At 38.1% G+C, this 25,012-nt stretch overlaps 2 protein-coding genes across 2 annotated transcripts in view; both read left to right on the top strand.

Moving 5' to 3' along the window:
• Positions 1-1,690: 1,690 nt before the first annotated feature.
• LOC134326148 (uncharacterized) lies at positions 1,691-4,164 on the top strand. The gene is made up of 4 exons (XM_063008350.1): positions 1,691-2,167; positions 2,704-2,859; positions 2,966-3,058; positions 3,429-4,164. The coding sequence occupies exons 1-4, from the start codon at positions 1,691-1,693 to the stop codon at positions 3,738-3,740; spliced, it is 1,038 nt and encodes a 345-aa protein (XP_062864420.1). The 3' UTR covers positions 3,741-4,164.
• A 9,792-nt stretch (positions 4,165-13,956) lies between these two features.
• LOC134326146 (zinc finger protein 271-like) overlaps positions 13,957-25,012 on the top strand; it is a 105,709-nt gene continuing 94,653 nt past the window's right edge. The window contains exons 1-3 of the mRNA XM_063008349.1: positions 13,957-14,114; positions 14,437-15,520; positions 21,960-22,158. Of these exons, the coding sequence (XP_062864419.1) occupies positions 13,957-14,114; positions 14,437-15,520; positions 21,960-22,158 (1,441 nt within the window). The remainder of the gene's footprint in view (positions 14,115-14,436; positions 15,521-21,959; positions 22,159-25,012) is intronic.

The following is a 25,012-nucleotide window of genomic DNA, read 5'->3' as shown; positions in this document are numbered from 1 at the left end:
TTGCCATCCTATGGTACATCTAGCCTAAATGTATCTAATGTATCCACAGTTCCAGTTGATGTACTGAAGGAGGAAGTGGCTGAGGCTATTAGGCTAAAATGCCCTAGCATGTCTGAAGTTCATCTTGCCAAGAATGCATCAAGTAGTGGCATAGCCTACAGTAATGGCATGGTAGTTGTCCATGGATCAGCAGGTGGATTACCAGAGTTTGCTGAAATTATTCAGATTTGTGTAATACATGAGAGTCTGTTTTTTATTGTAAAAGTTCTGTGTGGGTGGTACAGTGAACACTACAGAGCCTTTGAACTAAGCTTGTCCCCGTCCAGAGAAATAAAACTTGTGGCACTCAGTGACCTCACTGACACATATCCACTGGCCTGTTACATGGTTGGATCAAGCCGTATGGTGACCTTAAAAAGGCATATCATTATTAAAGGTTGGTTAACCCTCCCCAAAGTTGTCATTAAAAGTGTTCTGTTTTGTACATATATGCAATTTTGTTGACTTGTGTGATCTAATGAACTCCAGGGCTAGGTTGCCAAGAGCTCCCAGTAGGGTCTCCCAAGGTGAACAGGTCTGGAGTGAAGATCCAAACAAACACGATCCATATTTCGCCCTTATGAACCCAAAGGAGAGCACACTGTGTGCCCTGCCCAGGAAAGGGTTACCAGGACCTACCCCTGGAGCTTGGCATGGGGGTAGTGTCCAACAACGAGTTTCTTGTGGCTAGGCAGCCCATTTAACCCTGGCCGAGCTCAACCCGAAAAGGCAACGTGGGAGGATGTTGTGGACCCACTACCCGCAAGATCCAGATTAAGGGTGTGGTGCAGTGTTTGTTGGGCACAGTGTGGGGGAAGGGGCCCCTGGCAGAAACATCTGGGTTTTTTGCTTGCCCTATTGCCACCATGACCCTAAAAGGATAAGTGGAGTAGTTGATGATGTTTTATGATTTGACTACAAAATAAAAGCCTGGGCTAGAATCAGTTTAAAAATGAGAAACCTGACATCCTATTCAATACATGGTTGTTTCAATACAATAAAAATAAATAAATAAAATAAAAAATCTGATTAACCTAAAATAATAAGTAATTATGCTTTAACCTAATCACTATTCTTACTTTCTCTTAACAGACTAAGGCATAGAAGGATGTATTCCCCAGCAGTTCTCAGAGTTATCCTGGGTGACAACAGCAGTCAGAGGATAACTTTCCAAAATGGACTTCCTGAATCTATCAAATAACTTGTTGATGAGGTACAAAGACAGTGTGAAGTTCACTTTAATTTTAGGCTTCAATTTATGGATGCACTATTTGGAAATGAGTTTATGAACCTTACTTCAATTGATGAAGTACAGGATAGAGGGACAATCAGAGTAATTCCCATAACCGACGCTTCAGCTCCCCACTGTGCTAATATCTCTTTTACCTCAGCTACTGCCCATCGCTCGGTTGATGAATCCTCATCTCTGTCTAGTGTTGACACAGATATACTCTCTTCACCAGAGTCAGAGTCATCGTCATCAAGCTCTCGGTCATTTTGGCCTAGAATCTTTCATGTTCCTAAGTTTTGTTACGATGCAGAGTTGAAACTTCATCAGGGCAATGCAGCTTACAAGGAAAATGGTACATTGCTTATTCCAGATCCAAAACTGAAGTCAAACATTCTTGACGGCCTGGTGCAAGAAATAGTTATGTTTAAAGTTTATGTCACTGATAAAGAGTTTAACACTGTTGGAGAGGCCCTCATCTCAAAGCATCCTTGCCTGACTGAGAAAGGCTCCCTCACTGGATTTGCTGGATGGAAAGCTAGCTTGAAGAATAAACTGGCAATCTACCGCACTCACTTGAGAAAGCTTGGGTGTCCAGAGGTGACAATAAACTCTCTTAAGCACAAACCAGAGGGCAAATCAAGTGCTGCTTTTGGCATAAAAAAACCTAGGAGGTCTGAAGTGAACTACTGTCCCTCCTATCCTGCTGGAGAATCTGTTAAGAGCCTTGAGAGTGTGAGAGTTGAGCTTCTTTCAGATGTTAAGAAGAAGAGCAACAGGGAAGTACTGAGAATGAAAATGGAAAAGACATTTGCATACAGGAGACATGAAGTGGTTCGTGATACACCAATGATACAAGACTTTCAGGCAAGATGGCCAGCACTCTTTGACGTAAGCGAGGTATGTAATTTATAACATTCTACACACAGAGATGTTATGAACAAGCTAAAACAAAAGCTGTTTGTATGAAGCCTAACTGTTGAGCTTTGCCACAAAGCTAAACATTTGGCATATTTTTGTAAAATTATCTGCTGGCTGCTTGACGGCCCCCCTTAGTTTTAGACAAATTATCGTCATTATGTAGTCCGCTTATGTGCCCAACAAACATGTGGCCAACAAACACTGCACCACACCCTTACTTTGGATTTTTTGGGTAGTGGGTCCACAAGATCCTTCCATGTTGCCTTTTTGGGCTGAGCTTGACCAGGTTATGTGGGCTGCCTATAGCCACCAGGAACTCCCCGTCGTACACTACCCCCAGGCCAAGCTCCAGAGGTCATAATACTAATTATTTGTGAACTTTGGAACTGCTGTACAAATTAAACTTAAGCTTCCTCTTGCTTATAGTAAATAAACGGGTGACAAACGTTTTCATTGTATTTCTTTCCAAATTCCTGCTTCACAGCACGTTTATGTCTAATCATTCTTGTTTTCAGATAAATGCTGAATTTAAGCGGATTACCACCATGCCCCTTCAGTCCAGATTTCTCTCTCAGTTAGATGTGCACTCTGAGAAACTGATGGTTCTGTTTAAAAAGAGAGGAGGACAAATAGGCAAACACCTAGAGAGCATCATAGCACCCATGGCTCAAGTAAGTATACTTCCTTGAAAAAAGTACTGCTTTGTTGATGTAGCATTTGATTAAAAGGAAAAAGACTTTAAGCAAACAACTTGCTCTGCTTATTCCCTTTGAATAGAATGATGATGTTGATTTAGGACGAGAATGTATCATCAAGGCAATTTGTGTGTACCTCAACGAGGATCCAGAAAACCTCTTGAGAGAGTATGTGGTGAGTACTATTTACAATGTCTATTTATTGAAATTCTATATCAGCCAAGTCAGATATCAATATTGTAATGATGGGGCTGTGACAGTATGGATTTTTACTATGGTGAAAAAGCAACATATGCCTGCTCTTTGGCAATTTATTGCCAGTGACTTGTTAGCATGTAAATGAATATGGGTAATAAAATACAGTACATAGAATAATAATTCTGATGAGAATATTGCAGTTGAAATCCATTTTGGGGCCCAGTGCGATCATTCACAAAAATGTGTAGGCTAACTTCAGAACCTGTCCTTTCATTCTGCAGTACAATATTTCCTCTACACATTAGCAATGTGTTTGTGTAATCTTATTTTGTGACTGTGTTCTTCAGGCAGCAGATGAAGCCCTCATCCAGGGATCCATTGAGGAGACCACACTGGGAATATATGTTTTAAAAAAAAGAGATGCCAGTGATAAACCAGACGACATTGGGATTGTCCTTGAGGGTCAAGTGGTCTTGCAGGAGTTGGATAACGTTGCATTAGCTTCTGCAATGTTGTTTGGCCTAATGTATTCTCTAAACCTAAACTACCCTCCTGAACTCAAGTACACCTTCGAAGTGCTTCAGAAGGTTGTCATGGAGCTGGAAGGCAACACACTCTCTAAGAAAGTCCAAGTCCTTAAAAACAGACTTTATCAGTAAACTGACGTTTTGGAATGAATCACTGAATAGAGGGTATCTTGGCCTCAGCCTCTGTTATGACCCCTCTCATTGATTTTTGTGAACATATGTGAACCTTGCATTCAAATGCTTTGTTATATATGCATATATTATTTATAAGTGGTACAGTACCCCCTTTCCTGTTGGATTTGGGGTGATTTGTTCATGCATTATTTACTGTTGAAGACTGTAATGGTGGGAAGCAAGTCATTATAATCGTTTGAGCGCTTGCACATTTATGGGGCCTTTGTTATTAACAGATTTACAACACTACATTGTTAGGTAAACACAAATATTATAAGGAAAGTCTTACTGTTTTGTTTGAGGTTCGACCAATACCTACTGCTTTTATCAAAGATATTAGCTGTCCAGAGTTGAAAACTACAGTGTTGTAAAAAAAAGTATTTGCTCCTTCCCAATTTCTTATATTGTTGTTCATTTGTTACATTTTAATGTCTATGAGTTGTAAACTAATTTTAATATAAGATAGTCAACATGAGTAAACACATTACTATTTCACATGTTCAATAAACTAAACTATTATTTAAAAGCTGCAGTCATGCCTAGTAACACCGAACACATTTGTCAATTGGATTATCGGTTATCGGTGTTATCTGTATTGAATACATCTTCATGAAACTAAATGATCATTTAAAAGCTGCGTTTGTGTTTGCTTGTGTTGTTTATTTTGTGTTAATGTTATTTGAAAGCTGTAAAACATTGGAATGTGACATTGGCAACAGTAGAAGATTTGGGAAGGTGCAAATAGATTTTTACAGCCTTGTACGTAAGAATTATTTGCGTCATGTGGATCACTCTTTGTTCTCTAATGTTTTTGCATAATTAATGGTTAGCATGTCAACAAATTCATTCAGTGTAGTTTGGTGTGAAATGCTCTGTTTTAGAGAAATTTGCAGTTTTTATATGTAATATTCATGCTAAATAGTGAATAGTTATATTTGTGTTGCAGACATTGTGAACCCATGTTCCAATCACCACTGAAAAGAAAATTTGATTTAACCACTGCATACTACTACTGAATGATATTGCTTTGGGTTCCAGTAGTAATGGATGTTTACTATGCATTTTCTTTATAAAACACATTATATAACTGATCAACCATAACATTAAAACCACTGTCCATTTAATCAGCTCCACTTACCATATAGAAGCACTTTGTAGTTCTACAATTACTGACTGTAGTCTATTTGTTTCTCTGAATGCTTTTTTAACCTGCTTTCACTCTGTTCTTCAATGATCAGGACTCTCCCAGGACCATGACAAAGTAGGTATTATTTGGGTGGTGGATCATTCTCAGCACTGCAGTGACACTGACATGGTGTTGGTGTGTGTTGTGCTGGTATGAGTGGATCAGACACAGCAGCGCTGATGGAGTTTTTAAATACCGTGTTCACAGCGTGGGCAGCGTCCTGTGACTACTGATGGAGCTCTAGAAGATCAAACAGCAGCAATAGATGAGCGATCGTCTCTGACTTTACATCTACAAGGTGGACCGACTAGGTAGGCGTGTCTAATAGAGTGGACAGTGAGTGGACACGGTATTTAAAAACTCCAGCAGCACTGCTGTGTCTGATCCACTCATACCAGCACAACACACACTAACACACCACCACCATGTCAGTGTCACTGCAGTGCTGAGTGATCCACCACCCAAATAATAACTGCTCTGTGGTGGCCCTGATAAAATGGACAGTGTGTGTGTAGAAACAAGGAGGTGGTTTTAATTTTATGGCTGATTGGTGTATTTTATTTTATTTTTCAAATGTATGTTTTGTGTATATGCACACAGATTTTTGTTTGGGTTTTTTTTTTTTTTTTGAGTGACTTATTTATTTTCCTGGTAAAGTTGTTTGAGGAAGAAAAGGCCAAATCCTCACAATAGTGCAGTTCAGAGTAAATTTATAAAAATGATTGGTATTGTTACTAAATACAGATATTTTGTGTTTTTAAAGAAATGTGTGTGTGTTTATTGCCATGTTGGCTTTCTGAAAAAATAATGTTGTAGGTAAAAGATTAGGCAAAATTAGTTAGGTACAAAATACACTACTTAACATGAATCAGGTTACAAAATAATTTGAAAATGTAAAATTGATGCCAAAGGTTTATAACTAAATAGTATCAGGTTGACCTGGGGATAGGTTGGTTTAACACACTGTGTACTTAGCATAATGAAGTCATGTTGGTTTAATAGATGATATTTCAAAATAATTTACTTTAATGAAAAGCTTTAAATTTGTATAAAAATTTAAAAAGTCATGTTAGTTTAACAAATAATAATTGATTATACTTTACGTTAATGAAAAGCTTTAAATTTGTATAAAAAAGTCATGTTAGTTTAACAAATAATAATTGTTTATACTTTACGTTAATGAAAAGCTTTAAATTTGTATAAAAAAGTCATGTTAGTTTAACAAATAATAATTGATTATACTTTACATTAATGAAAAGATTTACATTTACAGTGTATCACAAAAGTGAGTACACCCCTCACATTTCTGCAGATATTTAAGTATATCTTTTCATGGGACAACACTGACAAAATGACACTTTCACACAATGAAAAGTAGTCTGTGTGCAGCTTATATAACAGTGTAAATTTATTCTTCCCTCAAAATAACTCAATATACAGCCATTAATGTCTAAACCACCGGCAACAAAAGTGAGTACACCCCTAAGAGACTACACCCCTAAATGTCCAAATTGAGCACTGCTTGTCATTTTCCCTCCAAAATGTCATGTGATTTGTTAGTGTTACTAGGTCTCAGGTGTGCATAGGGAGCAGGTGTGTTCAATTTAGTAGTACAGCTCTCACACTCTCTCATACTGGTCACTGAAAGTTCCAACATGGCACCTCATGGCAAAGAACTCTCTGAGGATCTTAAAAGACGAATTGTTGCGCTACATGAAGATGGCCAAGGCTACAAGAAGATTGCCAACACCCTGAAACTGAGCTGCAGCACAGTGGCCAAGATCATCCAGCGTTTTAAAAGAGCAGGGTCCACTCAGAACAGACCTCGCGTTGGTCGTCCAAAGAAGCTGAGTGCACGTGCTCAGCGTCACATCCAACTGCTGTCTTTGAAAGATAGGCGCAGGAGTGCGGTCAGCATTGCTGCAGAGATTGAAAAGGTGGGGGGTCAGCCTGTCAGTGCTCAGACCATACGCCGCACACTACATCAAATTGGTCTGCATGGCTGTCACCCCAGAAGGAAGCCTTTTCTGAAGTGTCTACACAAGAAAGCCCGCAAACAGTTTGCTGAAGACATGTCAACAAAGGACATGGATTACCGGAACCATGTCCTATGGTCTGATGAGACCAAGATTAATTTGTTTGGTTCAGATGGTCTCAAGCATGTGTGGCGGCAATCAGGTGAGGAGTACAAAGAAAAGTGTGTCATGCCTACAGTCAAGCATGGTGGTGGGAATGCCATGGTCTGGGGCTGCATGAGTGCAGCAGGTGTTGGGGAGTTACATTTCATTAAGGGACACATGAACTCCAATATGTACTGTGAAATACTGAAGCAGAGCATGATCCCCTCCCTCCGGAAACTGGGTCGCAGGGCAGTGTTCCAGCATGATAATGACCCCAAACACACCTCTAAGACGACCACTGCTTTATTGAAGAGGCTGAGGGTAAAGGTGATGGACTGGCCAAGCATGTCTCCAGACCTAAACCCAATAGAACATCTTTGGGGCATCCTCAAGCGGAAGGTGGAGGAGCGCAAAGTCTCGAATATCCGCCAGCTCCGTGATGTCGTCATGGAGGAGTGGAAAAGCATTCCAGTGGCAACCTGTGAAGCTCTGGTAAACTCCATGCCCAGGAGAGTTAAGGCAGTTCTGGAAAATAATGGTGGCCACACAAAATATTGACACTTCAGGAACTTTCACTAAGGGGTGTACTCACTTTTGTTGCCGGTGGTTTAGACATTAATGGCTGTATATTGAGTTATTTTGAGGGAAGAATAAATTTACACTGTTATATAAGCTGCACACAGACTACTTTTCATTGTGTGAAAGTGTCATTTTGTCAGTGTTGTCCCATGAAAAGATATACTTAAATATCTGCAGAAATGTGAGGGGTGTACTCACTTTTGTGATACACTGTATATGAAAAAGTCATGTTGATTTAACAAATAATACTTTAGTGTGTAGAACATGAATGCTTAATTTTAGGTAAACATAACTTTATTATGTGCAACCGATGTACATATTTTTTTCATGTAAATCCAACATAGTTTTTTTTTCAGTGTGTCCAGGAATGGCGTTCTACTAGATTTTTGAGCACTGCTGTGAGGATTTGATTGCATTCAGCAACAAGAGCGTTTGTGAGATCAAGATGTTGGATGATCACCATCCCACCTCATCCTCAACTCCCAAACACATCCCTATAGTATTTGCTAGAGCTCAATCATTCCAGAGAACACAGTTTCAAGGGGACATTTTACCTCTCTACCCCACACCAGATTTTATGCATAGTGTAAATAGGTTCATGGTTTCTCTGTTCCAGGGAGTCCTATACTATTGGTAATACTTCTCTACAGGGACTAGCTGTATGTGTTTATGTGTACATCTGTGTCCATAATGGGTCCAAATTAAAGTAGCTGAATCCAGAAGGAGTGTATACAAACTTATGCAATTGTGTATATATAATTCTACACCACTTCCCAAATTATTATGCAAATTGAATTTAAGTGTCATAAAGATTGAATTTTTCAATTAAACTCATAGATGGTATTGTGTCTCGGGGCTCTTTGGATCACTAAAATCAATTTCAGCCAGGTGAGCCCAATTAAAGGAAAACTGCTTAAGAAAGATGTTCCACATTATTAAAGAGGCCTCAGCTTTCAAGCAATATAGGAAAGAAAAAGGATCTCTCTGCTGCCAAAAAGCATCAAATAGTGCAATGCCTTGGACAAGGTATGAAAACATTTGATATTTCACGAAAACTTAAGCCTGATCATCATACTCTGAAGAGATTTGTGGCTAATGCAGAGCATAGACAGGTTCCTGCAGATAAAGGCAGAATGAGGAAGGTTTCTGCCAGACAAATTCATCAGATTAAGAGAGCAGCTACTAAAATGCCATTACAAACCAGCAAACACACTGTAAGCCCGGATAAGTTCAATCTACTTAAAAAATTTTAGGAAACCGGTTGCCTTAAAAAAGTTAAGTAATGTATAATGAAAACTTGAGTTAGCATAACTTAAAACATTAAGTTATTACACCTAAAAGGCAAGTTGACTAAACTTTCTTTTTTTTGTTATACCAACTGCTTTTCCCAATAATTCTACTTATTGTCTTGAGCTCAATGGAAAAAACTATTGATTTCTTCTTAGTTTTCATGTTAATTACATTTTAAATATGAATTACAAATGTTTATAGAGAAACAGACACAATTATAAAATTATTTTTCTTTATTTCACTTCAGAAGTATTTACTTAAAATACAACATGTCAAGAAAACATCTTTAAAACTGTACAAACTGTATATAAAGTTCTGATGAAACACAAACAGCTCCTCACAGTAACCATGAACCTGTAAAACAACAAAAAGAAACAAGAAACAGAAGTATTAAAATCAACATTAATAGCATTAATTTAAGGATTAAAATAAAGCAAGCCAGCACACTCTTTGCTTCGTATGATTTTCTATTAATCTGATAGAAAAGTAATTTTTTTTGTTTAGTAAACTTAAATCTTTTAGCACATTTAAATGTGTACTCAAATTAGTACAATGTACTCTGCATTTTATAGTAGAGCAAAAAAACTTAAATAATTTATGTATGTTGTACTAAAAATGTTTGATTAAATATAAAGTCCGGGCTTACAGTGCAGGTATTTAAAGCTGTTGGTGAATCAGGAGTCCCACGAACCTCAAGGTGTAGGATCCTCCAGAGGCTTGCAGTTGTGCATAAACCTACTATTCGGCCACCCCTAACCAGTGCTCACAAGCAGAAACGGTTGCAGTGGGCCCAAACATACATGGAGACTAATTTTCAAACATCATTATGAGTGCCGTGCAACCCTGGATGGTCCAGATGGATGGAATAGTGGATGGTCACCATGTCCCAACAAGGCTGCGATGTCTGCAAGGGGGTGAAGGAGTCATGTTTTGGGCCTTTAGGGTCCCTGAAGGTGTGAAAATTACCTTGTCAAAGTATATAGAGTTTCTGACTGACCACTTTGTACCATGGTACAAAAAGAAGAACCGTGCCTTCTGCAGCAAAATCATCTTCATGCATGACAAATCTCGTGCTGCAAAGAATACCTCTGTGTCATTGGCTGCTATGGGCATAAAATGAAAGAAACTCGTGGTGTGGCCACCATCCTCCCTGACCTTAACCCTATTGAGAACCTTTGGAGTATACTCAAGCAAAAGATCTATTATGGTGGGAGGCAGTTCACATCAAAACAGCAGCTCTGGGAGGCTATTCTGACATCCTGCAAAGAAATTCAAGCAGAAACTCTCCAAAAACTCACAAGTTCAATGGATGCAAGAATTGTGAAGGTGATATGAAAGGGGTCCTATGTTAACATGTAACTTGGCCTGTTAAGATGTTTTTGATTGAAATATCTTTTGATTTCAGTGAATGTGACCTCTTAATGCTGCTCTTAATTCAACAAATGACTATTTTCAGTTCTTTACAACCTATAAAAAGTTGGAAACTCTGTTGTGCATAATAATTTGGAACAGTGCATTTTGAGTTTTTTTATTTTTGAAAAAAAAATACTGTTATCATTGGGAGGTTTGTTCAATAAAATTCGATTTATACTCTAACGGTTGATGACTTGAAAATTATACTGACTGTCATCTGCATCGATCATTTAGGAAAATCAGAGAAAAATATCAATTGCATAATAATTTGGAACTTGGTGTATAGTGTGCCTACTTCAGTTCTTACTTTGGGTGAGTGTACGGATGTACTGATGAAATTCACTAACCTTTTTGTAGAATTTTTGCTGGGCTTGTTTCATCGCCATAAAATACATCACATATTGAACCCACTGAACAAATTCCATTTGCTATTTTTTTTATAGGCAAAACATCCCACGTAGGTGGATCTTCTATCCACTGTATTAGCATATAGGCCATACTCTGGAATGAGAGAGAGGGACACACAAACACACACATGCTTGTGAGCACTCAGTGAGACTTATGAAATAAAAGTAGAATAGTAAAAATATTTTTATACAGGTGTTTACTAATTAACAATAACTTTTTCTTAAATGTATGTGTATAAACTATAAATTGATATTAATGAAGTGGCCAGTCAGTGTGTGTGTATGTATATATATATATATATATATATATATATATATATGAAATATATATATATATATATATATATATATATATATACAGTATATATATACTGTACATACATACACGTTTAAACGTCTTCTTTGATGACAATTAAAAACAAATGCACAGTCGTTTCTAATGTTGCAGAAAAAAAAAAGGAAAAACGCGTAGACTCTAATTTCAATCTCTTAGACCCGAAGCGTATAAATTACCGCCGCGGTGCTGCGCGCGCAGCCTGTGTGTTGATTATAGGAGCGTATAAAGTGCAGCGCGCCGCTTCTGGTGCTAAATGGGGGTATAAACTGCACCCTGTTCCGCAGCTCCACTCCCCCCTCAGTTCTCATCCATCACTGCTCATACAGTATGAACGACATGCACAGCGTGTTTAGATATGGATGTAGTTCAGATTTTGTTTTTCAGAATGTTTTCCTCTAAAAAAATCCCGTCAGAGTCTCGCGCCTGCAAACAGTGTCATGGTTGTCATGATAACTTTAAATAACGGTACTCCAGCACAGCAAGTTAGCTGTCTGGCTATAACGTTATTAATATCTAATTAATATCACTTTAAAAAAAATCAAGAAAACAATCGGACATGTCTTACTAATTTTTTAATCAAAATATATGATGTAAATGCAATGTTAAACGCAATGAACCCTAATGCCGGCGTCCGCGTAAGTTAACAACCGTTAAAAAACACTACGAACTTAAACTATAAAAGCTTACTTAATCGATTTATTTATATGTACTTAATACAATTTAATATTTCTATATATATATATATATATATACAGTGTATCACAAAAGTGAGTACACCCCTCACATTTCTGCAGATATTTAAGTATATCTTTTCATGGGACAACACTGACAAAATGACACTTTGACACAATGAAAAGCAGTCTGTGTGCAGCTTATATAACAGTGTAAATTTATTCTTCCCTCAAAATAACTCAATTTACAGCCATTAATGTCTAAACCACCGGCAACAAAAGTGAGTACACCCCTAAGAGACTACACCCCTAAATGTCCAAATTGAGCACTGCTTGTCATTTTCCCTCAAAAATGTCATGTGACTTGTTAGTGTTACTAGGTCTCAGGTGTGCATAGGGAGCAGGTGTGTTCAATTTAGTAGTACAGCTCTCACACTCTCTTATACTGGTCACTGAAAGTTCCAACATGGCACCTCATGGCAAAGAACTCTCTGAGGATCTTAAAAGACGAATTGTTGCGCTACATGAAGATGGCCAAGGCTACAAGAAGATTGCCAACACCCTGAAACTGAGCTGCAGCACAGTGGCCAAGATCATCCAGCGTTTTAAAAGAGCAGGGTCCACTCAGAAACGACCTCGCGTTGGTCGTCCAAAGAAGCTGAGTGCACGTGCTCAGCGTCACATCCAACTGCTGTCTTTGAAAGATAGGCGCAGGAGCGCTGTCAGCATTGCTGCAGAGATTGAAAAGGTGGGGGGTCAGCCTGTCAGTGCTCAGACCATACGCCGCACACTACATCAAATTGGTCTGCATGGCTGTCACCCCAGAAGGAAGCCTCTTCTGAAGTCTCTACACAAGAAAGCCCGCAAACAGTTTGCTGAAGACATGTCAACAAAGGACATGGATTACTGGAACCATGTCCTATGGTCTGATGAGACCAAGATTAATTTGTTTGGTTCAGATGGTCTCAAGCATGTGTGGCGGCAATCAGGTGAGGAGTACAAAGATAAGTGTGTCATGCCTACAGTCAAGCATGGTGGTGGGAATGCCATGGTCTGGGGCTGCATGAGTGCAGCAGGTGTTGGGGAGTTACATTTCATTGAGGGACACATGAACTCCAATATGTACTGTGAAATACTGAAGCAGAGCATGATCCCCTCCCTCCGGAAACTGGGTCGCAGGGCAGTGTTCCAGCATGATAATGACCCCAAACACACTTCTAAGACGACCACTGCTTTATTGAAGAGGCTGAGGGTAAAGGTGATGGACTGGCCAAGCATGTCTCCAGACCTAAACCCAATAGAACATCTTTGGGGCATCCTCAAGCGAAAGGTGGAGGAGTGCAAAGTCTCGAATATCCGCCAGCTCCGTGATGTCATCATGGAGGAGTGGAAAAGCATTCCAGTGGCAACCTGTGAAGCTCTGGTAAACTCCATGCCCAGGAGAGTTAAGGCAGTTCTGGGAAATAATGGTGGCCACACAAAATATTGACACTTCAGGAACTTTCACTAAGGGGTGTACTCACTTTTGTTGCCGGTGGTTTAGACATTAATGGCTGTATATTGAGTTATTTTGAGGGAAGAATAAATTTACACTGTTATATAAGCTGCACACAGACTACTTTTCATTGTGTCAAAGTGTCATTTTGTCAGTGTTGTCCCATGAAAAGATATACTTAAATATCTGCAGAAATGTGAGGGGTGTACTCACTTTTGTGATACACTGTATATATAGTCACACACTGTATATACTGTATGTTTTAATTCACTTATTATACCATACTTGACCCACAGATCCCTTGTCAGCTGTTCCAGGACCCCTAATTGTACTAATACAATCTGTACAAATTAATGGAATAATGGACACAGATACAATTAATACATGTAGAAAAGGCCTGTATAAAAGGTATTTTTAAAGTCCTTATGGCACCTCTATGTATTTTCCATCCTTGCATCTGGTTCGAAACCAGAAAAGGTTTACACATTTCCTATTGTAGTTTTAAGTTCGTTGTTCTTTTGTTAGATTTTTGGATGCTGATTTGATGGAACCACTCCCAAAGACCACAAAATGTAGAAAGGGAAACCACCATTGTGATTTTCCCCAGACTAATAATGGAAACATCACTGAAGATTCATCCCCCTGCACTGGTCAAGAATACTGTTCTGTTCTGGAAATGGACATTGACCTCTCTAGTTCACTACAGTGTGAACACGAGAAGGACACCGTATCATTTAGTGACACAATTTCTGAAGTTTTGCCAGATTCTGGTAACACAGAAGGTGTTCATGAATTTCCAAACTCTGAGTTCATGGGGGCTCCACTTTACCCAGGGTCAGACATAACACTTGCACAATGTGTAGTGCTCATTCTAGCTTATTCTCTTAGACACAACTTAAGCGCTAGAGCTGTAGAAGATAATTTAAAACTACTAAGCCTCCTCCTACCAGCAAATAACATTTTGCCACATTCTCTCCATATCTCTCAAAACACTGTTTAAAAACCCAGCAGATTCTATTACCATACATTATTTTTGTGAAGGCTGTGGAATGTGTCTACCCAAGCAAAATACACATTGTATGGCCTGTGGTGATAAAAGTGACCCTGATAAAAATCTTAGGGAAGGTAACTTTTTTATTAGTGTATCTCTTGACAGTCAGATCAGAGACATCCTACAAAGGGAGGACTGCCCCATTGTAGAGCATACAGACGTACATCACAGTGAAATGCTTAAAGGAATCACAAACTTTAGTTGTGGTGATGTGTCCTTGCTTTGGAATTGTGATGGTATTTCTGTTTTCAATTCTTCATCATACTCTCTGTGGCCAATTCGCTGTGTAATAAATGAACTTCCAGCTGAAGTGCGTTATAAAAATGTACTGCTGGCAGGTGTCTGGTTTGGACGTGGAAAGCCAGAAATGTCCACATTTTTGAAACAGTTTGTCAAAGACATTAAAGAGATTAACACACATGGTGTCAAATGGGTGCATCCAAAAACAGGCATTACAAGAGTTTCAAGAGTGTTCCCTGTAGCTTGTACATGTGATGCAGTGGCCAGGTGCATGCTTCAGGGTGTTCACCAGTTTAATGGTGCATATGGTTGTGGTTTCTGTCTCAGTGAAGGAATGGTTGTGGCAAAGGGAAGAGGCTACACAAGGGTGTATCCTGCTGTACAGGCTGAAATGAGAAGCCATGAACATGTTGTGGAATGTGGACAGAAGGCCATTGAAGAGGGTGTTGATCATATCCTAGGCGTTAAGTCACTGTCACCATTGATTATTCTGAGCAGCTCAACTGGTTTTGATATAGTGAAGAGTTTCCCTGTAGATTATATGCACTGTGTACTGCTTGGAGTGACAAAACAGTATTTAGATCTCTGGTTCAACAGCAAATATCATGACTGCCCATGGTATATTGGAACCTCAAAAGACGCTGTTGATCAAAGGTTGCTCTCCATCTCACCACCCTCTGATGTACCCAGAGTTCCACGTACTGTGCATGTGGCACACAAGTGGAAGGCTGCAGAATGCCGGAGCTGGTTACTTTTTTATAGCTTACCAGTGCTGCAAATGATCCTGCCAGCCAAATACTTGAAACACTGGTTACTTTTGGTCAGTGCAGTCTTCTGTCTTCTCAAGGAGAAAATTTCAGAGTGTGACTTTGCAGACGCCTCTAGAAAACTGAACAAATTTGTCTGTCAGATGCCAGAAACATATGGCTTGTGTCACATGTCTTTCAATGTACACCTACTGACTCACTTGCCATTCTCTGTGAAAATGCATGGACCATTATGGTCAACATCTACATTTCCATTCGAAAGCCATAATCAAAAACTTTTGCAGTTATGCCATGGGACACAATCTATACCAAGGCAAATAGCTCTGCGTTTTACCATCTTTCAGTCTTTACCTAAGTTACTCAGGAAATCTCACACTGTTGGTAGTGTCTCACACAGAGTTGACAAAATTGTTAATGATTGGATAGCTGGCTATCCTCTGACATCAAAAGCAAAGAAAATTTATGACATTGTTTTTCTGGGTTGTCCCTGTCTGAAGTCACTGGAAGAAACAGAATGCTCATTGCTACTTCCATTTTGTAGCATTCAGAAGACCAATATGACTGCTGAATTTTATGACCGGGCTGGAAAGGTGTTTACAACAGAGGCATATGGACAAGGGCATAAACACAATAGTTATACTACTGAGCTTAAAAATGGTAGCATTGGGGTAATAAAGTCAATAATAAATATCCCAAAAGAAAATAATAACAATCCAGTGTTTTTGGTACAGCTTTTCCTAACGGAAACAGCACGGTTTGGCTCAGAGGCAGTGGCACATTTAAAAATTGTTAGACTTACAACAACAAGAATAGCTGTGAAACCAAGTGATGTGGTCCGCAAGGTAGTTTTCATTGGGAAAATTCACAAAAATATGTATGTGTCATTACAGCCAAACAGTATAGAAATAGACTAAGTCTATATTTGTGAGAGTAGATTAAACACAGCATATGCAATGCATGGAAATTAAAGATATACACTTGACGTGTTCAAAGTTGGTGAGATCAAATATAGAGACATTTATGAATGTATAAATGAGTCACTAAATAACTTTGTTTAGATGTATTCTTATTTTTGAACAATTTATTTGTTAATTCTTATAGCTTCTATTTTTGTTTTTCATAACTTAACTGCTTAAATGGGCCAGACAACTATATATATATATATATATATATATATATATATATATATACTGTATATATATATATATAGTATAAATGTGTGTGTGTGTGTGTGTGTGTGTGTGTGTGTGTATTTACAGTGTATCACAAAAGTGAGTACACCCCTCACATTTCTGCAAATATTTCATTATATCTTTTCATGGGACAACACTATAGACATGAAACTTGGATATAACTTAGAGTAGTCAGTGTACAGCTTGTATAGCAGTGTAGATTTACTGTCTTCTGAAAATAACTCAACACACAGCCATTAATGTCTAAATAGCTGGCAACATAAGTGAGTACACCCCACAGTGAACATGTCCAAATTGTGCCCAAATGTGTTGTTGTCCCTCCCTGGTGTCATGTGTCAAGGTCCCAGGTGTAAATAGGAAGCAGGGCTGTTAAATTTGGTGTTTTGGGTACAATTCTCTCATACTGGCCACTGGATATTCAACATGGCACCTCATGGCAAAGAACTCTCTGAGGATGTGAGAAATAGAATTGTTGCTCTCCACAAAGATGGCCTGGGCTATAAGAAGATTGCTAACACCCTGAAACTGAGCTACAGCATGGTGGCCAAGGTCATACAGCGGTTTTCCAGGACCGGTTCCACTTGGAACAGGCTTCGCCAGGGTCGACCAAAGAAGTTGAGTCCACGTGTTCGGCGTCATATCCAGAGGTTGGCTTTAAAAAATAGACACATGAGTGCTGCCAGCATTGCTGCAGAGGTTGAAGACGTGGGAGGTCAGCCTGTCAGTGCTCAGACCATACGCCGCACACTGCATCAACTCGGTCTGCATGGTCGTCATCCCAGAAGGAAGCTGACGCACAAGAAAGCCCGCAAACAGTTTGCTGAAGACAAGCAGTCCAAGAACATGGATTACTGGAATGCCCTGTGGTCTGACGAGACCAAGATATACTTGTTTGGCTCAGATGGTGTCCAGCATGTGTGGCGGCGCCCTGGTGAGAAGTACCAAGACAACTGTATCTTGCCTACAGTCAAGCATGGTGGTGGTAGCATCATGGTCTTGGGCTGCATGAGTGTTGCTGGCACTGGGGAGCTGCAGTTCATTGAGGGAAACATGAATTCCAACATGTACTGTGACATTCTGAAACAGAGCATGATCCCCTCCCTTCGAAAACTGGGCCTCATGGCAGTTTTCCAACAGGATAACGACCCCAAACACAACCTCCAAGATGACAACTGCCTTGCTGAGGAAGCTGAAGGTAAAGGTGATGGACTAAACCCAATTGAGCACCTGTGGCGCATCCTCATGTGGAAGGTGGAGGAGTTCAAGGTGTCTAACATCCACCAGCTCCATGATGTCATCATGGAGGAGTGGAAGAGGATTCCAGTAGCAACCTGTGCAGCTCTGGTGAATTCCATGCCCAGGAGGGTTAAGGCAGTGCTGGATAATAATGGTGGTCACACAAAATATTGACACTTTGGGCACAATTTGGACATGTTCACTGTGGGGTGTACTCACTTATGTTGCCAGCTATTTAGACATTAATGGCTGTGTGTTGAGTTATTTTCAGAAGACAGTAAATCTACACTGCTATACAAGTTGTACACTGACTACTCTAAGTTATATCCAAGTTTCATGTCTATAGTGTTGTCCCATGAAAAGATATAATAAAATATTTGCAGAAATGTGAGCGGTGTACTCACTTTTGTGATACACTGTATATGTATCCATGTATTATTGTTGTATACCTGCAAATAAACATGTCATTATGAGTAATTTATTAATTATTCTGAAGATATTGTATTACTGTCAATTTCCCTATTCATGTATACATTCTTTAATGATAAATACAAGGTTAAATATAATTATTTCATATTTACAACAGGGAGACAGTTGAACATTTAGAATCCAATTGAATTCTTATAGGAAAAAACAAAAAGTCCTATAGGATTTTTGGAATCCTATAGGACTGTATTGGAAAAACTGAAAATCCTATAGGATATTTTGACCAGGGATCTTTAATAATGCAGTCAGCAGAAGAGGTAGACGTCACCCCTGTGGATCTACAACATGAAGAATTCCAGAAGAAAATAATACAAAAGGAGGAAGATGATGATGATTTCTTCTGTAAGTAAATATGGAGCCTGATGCCACTTTTCCACCAGACAGTGTGGTACAGTACAGTACAGCTGCTACACTCCAGTCTGGATTTAAGTTTGAATCTAACTAGGATTTATTTATGGTTAGAAAATCAAACCCACAACCTTCAGTTTCCTCCAGTTGTTGAGTTTCTTCTTCTCTTATTGATGAATTTCAGGTGAAGTCACTTTAATCCCTGCAGAACTTGTGGCTTCTGTGGAACTGCTCTTCTCAGAGGATCAACAGTGTGGAGGTTTCCAGATGAAGCCTGTGAAGAAAGAAGAACCTGAAGATAAAGATGAACTCAGTAAGACTTGAGCAAAATCATTTCTCCTAATTTGGTCATGTCTGAATGTCTTGTGATATTTTTGTATATTTAGTGCAGAAGTGAGCAGGTGAGTGAAATGAGGAGACAGAAGATAAAGAAGATTAAACAGATCATGCTGACTGTACCGTGTATAGACTAGTATATAATTACAGAGTAATGCCAGGTGAATACAAGTGGCTGAATGATTGGGTAATGAATGAGAAGAAATAAAGTCGAGTATATAAGCTGATATATTCAATATATACGTGACTGTTTGTGCTGATGGTCCTGGAGAGATGAGTCTGCACCTTCCATCCAGATCTTAACTCTCCTCCTTTTTTTGGAAAGTGTTGCAGGCCTGAAATGCAGGAATGGATGTTTATTAATAAATGAAATGAAGTTGAGCAGATAAAAGATGAAACATCTCAGCTTCATCCTGTCATTAAATAAAAGTCAAAGTCTGTGTTTATATTATTATTTGCTTTTCCCATACTGTCCCAACTTTTTCTGATTTGGGGTTGTATTATTATTATTATTATTAAATCTGCTGAAACCCTGTTTGAACAAAGGTTTATAGGTTGTGTTTTTGACAGATAGTATAGAAGTACGTGTCTGTTAGTTCTAACTTAAGTGCTTAATAAAGAAGTTGGTCGTTACTACCAACAATAACAAACTTATTTTTCTTCTTCACAAAACAAAGAAATTTCAGGTGAAGGAACATCGATCCCTGTGGAACACGTCACCTCTGAGGAACATCTCACCCCAGAGGACTAACAGTGTGGAGGTTTCCAGATGAAGCCTGTGAAGAAGGAAGAACCTGAAGATAAAGATGAACTCAGTAAGATATTTTTTATCTTGAGTAAAATAAGATTTGGATTGAATTGAATCAGAGGAACCTGGGATGAAGCATCATACAGTGAAAGCTTGTATTGTGCTCATGCAGATCAGTGTGAGCAGGAAATGATGAATGCAGGAGGAATCACGTTACAGGACTTTAGCATCAGATCTCAGTTTAACAATTACTAACAGTATTTATTATTTATAATTTTATGAATGTATTTGATTATTTATAATGTTGTAAATGTATTTGATTATTTATAATGTTATAAATGTATATTATCATTTATGATGTTATAAATGTATTGATTATTTATAATGTTATAAATGTATTTTATTATTTATGTTATAAATGTATTTTATTATTTATAATGTTATAAATGTATTTGATTATTTATAATGTTATAAATGTATTTGATTATTTATAATGTTATAAATGTATTTGATTATTTATAATGTTATAAATGTATTTATTATTTATAATGTTATAAATGTATTTGATTATTTATAATGTTATAAATGTATTTGATTATTTATAATGTTATAAATGTATTTGATTATTTATAATGTTATAAATGTATTTGATTATTTATAATTTTATAAAGGTATTTGATTATTTATAATGTTATAAATGTATTTAATTATTTTTAATGTTATAAATTTTTTTGATTATTTATAATGTTATAAATGTATTTAATTATTTATAATGTTATAAATGTATTTGATTATTTATAATGTTATAAATGTATTTGATTTATAATGTTATAAATGTATTTGATTATATATAATGTTATAAATGTATTTGATTATTTATAATGTTATAAATGTTTTTAATTATTTATAATGTTATAAATGTTTTTAATTATTTATAATGTTATAAATGTATTTGATTATTTATAATGTTATAAATTTATTTGATTATTTATAATGTTATAAATGTATTTGATTATTTATAATGTTATAAATGTATTTATTATTTATAATGTTATAAATGTATATTATTATTTATAATGTTATAAATTTATTTGATTATTTATAATGTTATAAATGTATTTGATTATTTATAATGTTATAAATGTATTTGATTATTTATAATGTTATAAATGTTTTTGATTATTTATAATGTTATAAATGTTTTTAGTTATTTATAATGTTATAAATGTATTTGATTATTTATAATGTTATAAATGTTTTTAGTTATTTATTATGTTATAAATGTATTTATTATTTATAATGTTATAAATGTATTTGATTATTTATAATGTTATAAATGTATTTGATTATTTATAATGTTATAAATGTATTTGATTATTTTCTGCTTCAGAATTAAACAAGGATTTCTGCTGCTCCTCGTGTCCACGTTCCTCTACAACCCCAAATCAGCTCCACAATCACATCAAGAGCTGCAACCATGATAAATATGAGACTCTGGTGAAGATTAAGACTGAACATAAGGATGTGACGCCCACCAGAAGCTCCAGTAATCAGCAAACGTCCTCTGGTACTGTCAGCATTAACACCTCTCTCAGTCCCACACAGGAAGAAGGAAACGTCTGCTCACAGTGTGGGAAGAGCTTCAGGTGCCTGAGTGCTCTTAAAATACACCAGTGCACTGGAGAGAAAACGTATCAGTGCTCACAGTGTGGGAAGAGCTTCAGTTCCCGGGGTGCTCTTAAAATACACCAGCACATTCACACTGGAGAAAAACCGTATCAGTGCTCACAGTGTGGGAAGAGTTTTAATACACAGAGTAAGCTCAAAATACACCAGCACATTTACACAGGAGAGAAACCGTATCAGAGTTCACAGTGTGGGAAGAGTTTTAATACACAGAGTAATCTGAAAAAAGACCAGCGCATTCACACTGGAGAGAAACTGTATCAGTTCTCACAGTGCGGGAAAGGTTTTAATACAAAGAGTGATCTGAAAAGACACCAGCGCATTCACACTGAAGTCAAACCATATCAGTGCTCACAGTGTGGAAAGAGTTTTAATACAAAGAGTAATCTCAAAATACACCAGCACATTGACACTAGAGAAAAACCGTACCAGTGCTCACAGTGTGAGAAGAGTTTTATTACACCGAGTGAGCTCAAAATACACCAGCGCATTCACACTGGAGAGAAACTGTATCAGTGCTCACAGTGTGGAAAGAGTTTTAATCAACAAAGTCATCTCAAAAGACACCAGCTCATTCACACTGGAAAGAAACCGTATCAGTGCTCACAGTGTGGGAGGAGTTTTACTGAACAAAGTCATCTCAAAAGACACCAGCTCATTCACACTGGAAAGAAACCGTATCAGTGCTCACAGTGTGGGAGGAGTTTTACTGAACAGAGTAAACTCAAAAAACACCAGCGCATTCACACTGGAGAGAAACCGTATCAGTGCTCACAGTGTGGAAAGAGTTTTTATGGACAGATTGATCTCAAAAAACACCAGCGAATTCAAACTGGAGAGAAAACGTATCATTGCTCACAGTGTGAGAAGAGTTTTAAAAGTGCAGAAGAAGTTTTAGCTGAATTGGAACAACTGGAAGAAGAAGAAGAATTGCAGGTATCCGAAGAAGGTTACTACGATTCGTTTGAAGAAGCTTTTTTTCATGGAGAAGATGCTGTTCTTGACTAGTAAGTACATTTTTTTTTTTTAATACCAAATTTACATTTGTGTTGTTGCATTAAAAAGTTTATTTTAGTAAGGTAACAATGTCAAATGTAATGTAAACGTGTGTGGAAATTGTAATGTAAATGCTAATGCTAAGTCTGTTATTCATGTTTATTACATCGTTATTATGTTATTTTTTTATTATTATGTATTGTAATTAGTACAAACTCAAAGTACCATGTAGCAGTATCTATTACAATTATTATACAATAAGTTCCAAGTTCCAAGTCACAGTATCATGCAGCATGTATATATGTATATACAGTGTATCACAAAAGTGAGTACACCCCTCACATTTCTGCAAATATTTTATTATATCTTTTCATGGGACAACACTATAGAAATAAAACTTGAATATAACTTCGAGTAGTCAGTGTACAATTTGTATAGCAGTGTAGATTTACTGTCTTCTGAAAATAACTCAACACACAGCCATTAATGTCTAAATGGCTGGCAACATAAGTGAGTACACCCCACAGTGAACATGTCCAAATTGTGCCCAAAGTGTCAATATTTTGTGTGACCACCATTATTATCCAGCACTGCCTTAACCCTCCTGGGCATGGAATTCACCAGAGCTGCACAGGTTGCTACTGGAATCCTCTTCCACTCCTCCATGATGACATCACGGAGCTGGTGGATGTTAGACACCTTGAACTCCTCCACCTTCCACTTGAGGATGCGCCACAGGTTCTCAATTGGGTTTAGTCCATCACCTTTACCTTCAGCTTCCTCAGCAAGGCAGTTGTCATCTTGGAGGTTGTGTTTGGGGTCGTTATCCTGTTGGAAAACTGCCATGAGGCCCAGTTTTCGAAGGGAGGGGATCATGCTCTGTTTCAGAATGTCACAGTACATGTTGGAATTCATGTTTCCCTCAATGAACTGCAGCTCCCCAGTGCCAGCAACACTCATGCAGCCCAAGACCATGATGCTACCACCACCATGCTTGACTGTAGGCAAGATACAGTTGTCTTGGTACTTCTCACCAGGGCGCTGCCACACATGCTGGACACCATCTGAGCCAAACAAGTTTATCTTGGTCTCGTCAGACCACAGGGCATTCCAGTAATCCATGTTCTTGGACTGCTTGTCTTCAGCAAACTGTTTGCGGGCTTTCTTGTGCGTCAGCTTCCTTCTGGGATGACGACCATGCAGACCGAGTTGATGCAGTGTGCGGCGTATGGTCTGAGCACTGACAGGCTGACCTCCCACGTCTTCAACCTCTGCAGCAATGCTGGCAGCACTCATGTGTCTATTTTTTAAAGCCAACCTCTGGATATGACGCCGAACACGTGGACTCAACTTCTTTGGTCGACCCTGGCGAAGCCTGTTCCGAGTGGAACCTGTCCTGGAAAACCGCTGTATGACCTTGGCCACCATGCTGTAGCTCAGTTTCAGGGTGTTAGCAATCTTCTTATAGCCCAGGCCATCTTTGTGGAGAGCAACAATTCTATTTCTCACATCCTCAGAGAGTTCTTTGCCATGAGGTGCCATGTTGAATATCCAGTGGCCAGTATGAGAGAATTGTACCCAAAACACCAAATTTAACAGCCCTGCTCCCCATTTACACCTGGGACCTTGACACATGACACCAGGGAGGGACAACGACACATTTGGGCACAATTTGGACATGTTCACTGTGGGGTGTACTCACTTATGTTGCCAGCTATTTAGACATTAATGGTTGTGTGTTGAGTTATTTTCAGAAGACAGTAAATCTACACTGCTATACAAATTGTACACTGACTACTCTAAGTTATATCCAAGTTTCATGTCTATAGTGTTGTCCCATGAAAAGATATAATGAAATATTTGCAGAACTGTGAGGGGTGTACTCACTTTTGTGATACACTGTATATATGTGTATATATATATATATAAGATCAAATTATTGTTTTCCAACTTTATAACTTTCAAAAGACTACACTGTTGTTTCCAAGTTTATTATATAATAAGGACTAAGAACTTTGTTACAGCTGTGCATTTATTACAAAAACTTATGTTGTATTTTTCTTTTTGTGTTTTATAATAGCAATTCTGAGGATTCAGGTGATGATTGGGTGCCAGCTGCTCAGACGAAGAGAAAGAGGCATTCTTCCCCACCCCACCCTGAATCCACCCCCCTCCCAACAATACAGAAGACCAGGTCATCAGCAACACGTGCGAAGAGGCAATCAAGAGGACGTTCTCACCGAGTTCCTGCACAAACAAAAAGGCCAGGCAGTGTTTCTACAACCGAAGATGATGATGATGTTTGGCATGACATCACTGATGTTGATGAGGCACCCAGCATTCCAAAATGTTTGCCAAAGTGACCTCCAGGGCTACAGCTTCTATCGAACACTGTATATTCCCCACTGCAGTTGTTTCAGCTGTTTTTCAGTATGTCTGTGGTGAGGACTATTGTAGATAACACCAATAAGTATGCTGAGATCAGAGCAGCTGCAAATCCATCTTACAAATGGATTCCTCTCAGTGTTAGAGAATTCTACAAATTTATTGCATTAGTAATATACATGTGGATTGTGAAACTAAAATCTGTTGCAGACTACTGGTCTGGAAAGGAATATTACCGCCTTCATTACACAGCAAAAGTG

The sequence above is a fragment of the Trichomycterus rosablanca genome, chromosome 14 (genome assembly GCF_030014385.1).
Source record: "Trichomycterus rosablanca isolate fTriRos1 chromosome 14, fTriRos1.hap1, whole genome shotgun sequence".
Lineage (NCBI taxonomy): Eukaryota > Metazoa > Chordata > Actinopteri > Siluriformes > Trichomycteridae > Trichomycterus > Trichomycterus rosablanca.
This window is presented reverse-complemented; position numbering and strand designations above follow the sequence as displayed.

Bases quoted from the DNA above. Each gene is read 5' to 3' on its own strand.
- LOC134326148 (XM_063008350.1), top strand. From the start codon at position 1,691: ATGTTTAAAGTTTATGTCACTGATAAAGAGTTTAACACTGTTGGAGAG. The intron at 2,168-2,703 runs GTATGTAATTTA...TCTTGTTTTCAG, and splicing joins CACTCTTTGACGTAAGCGAG to ATAAATGCTGAATTTAAGCG. The intron at 2,860-2,965 runs GTAAGTATACTT...CCCTTTGAATAG, and splicing joins TCATAGCACCCATGGCTCAA to AATGATGATGTTGATTTAGG.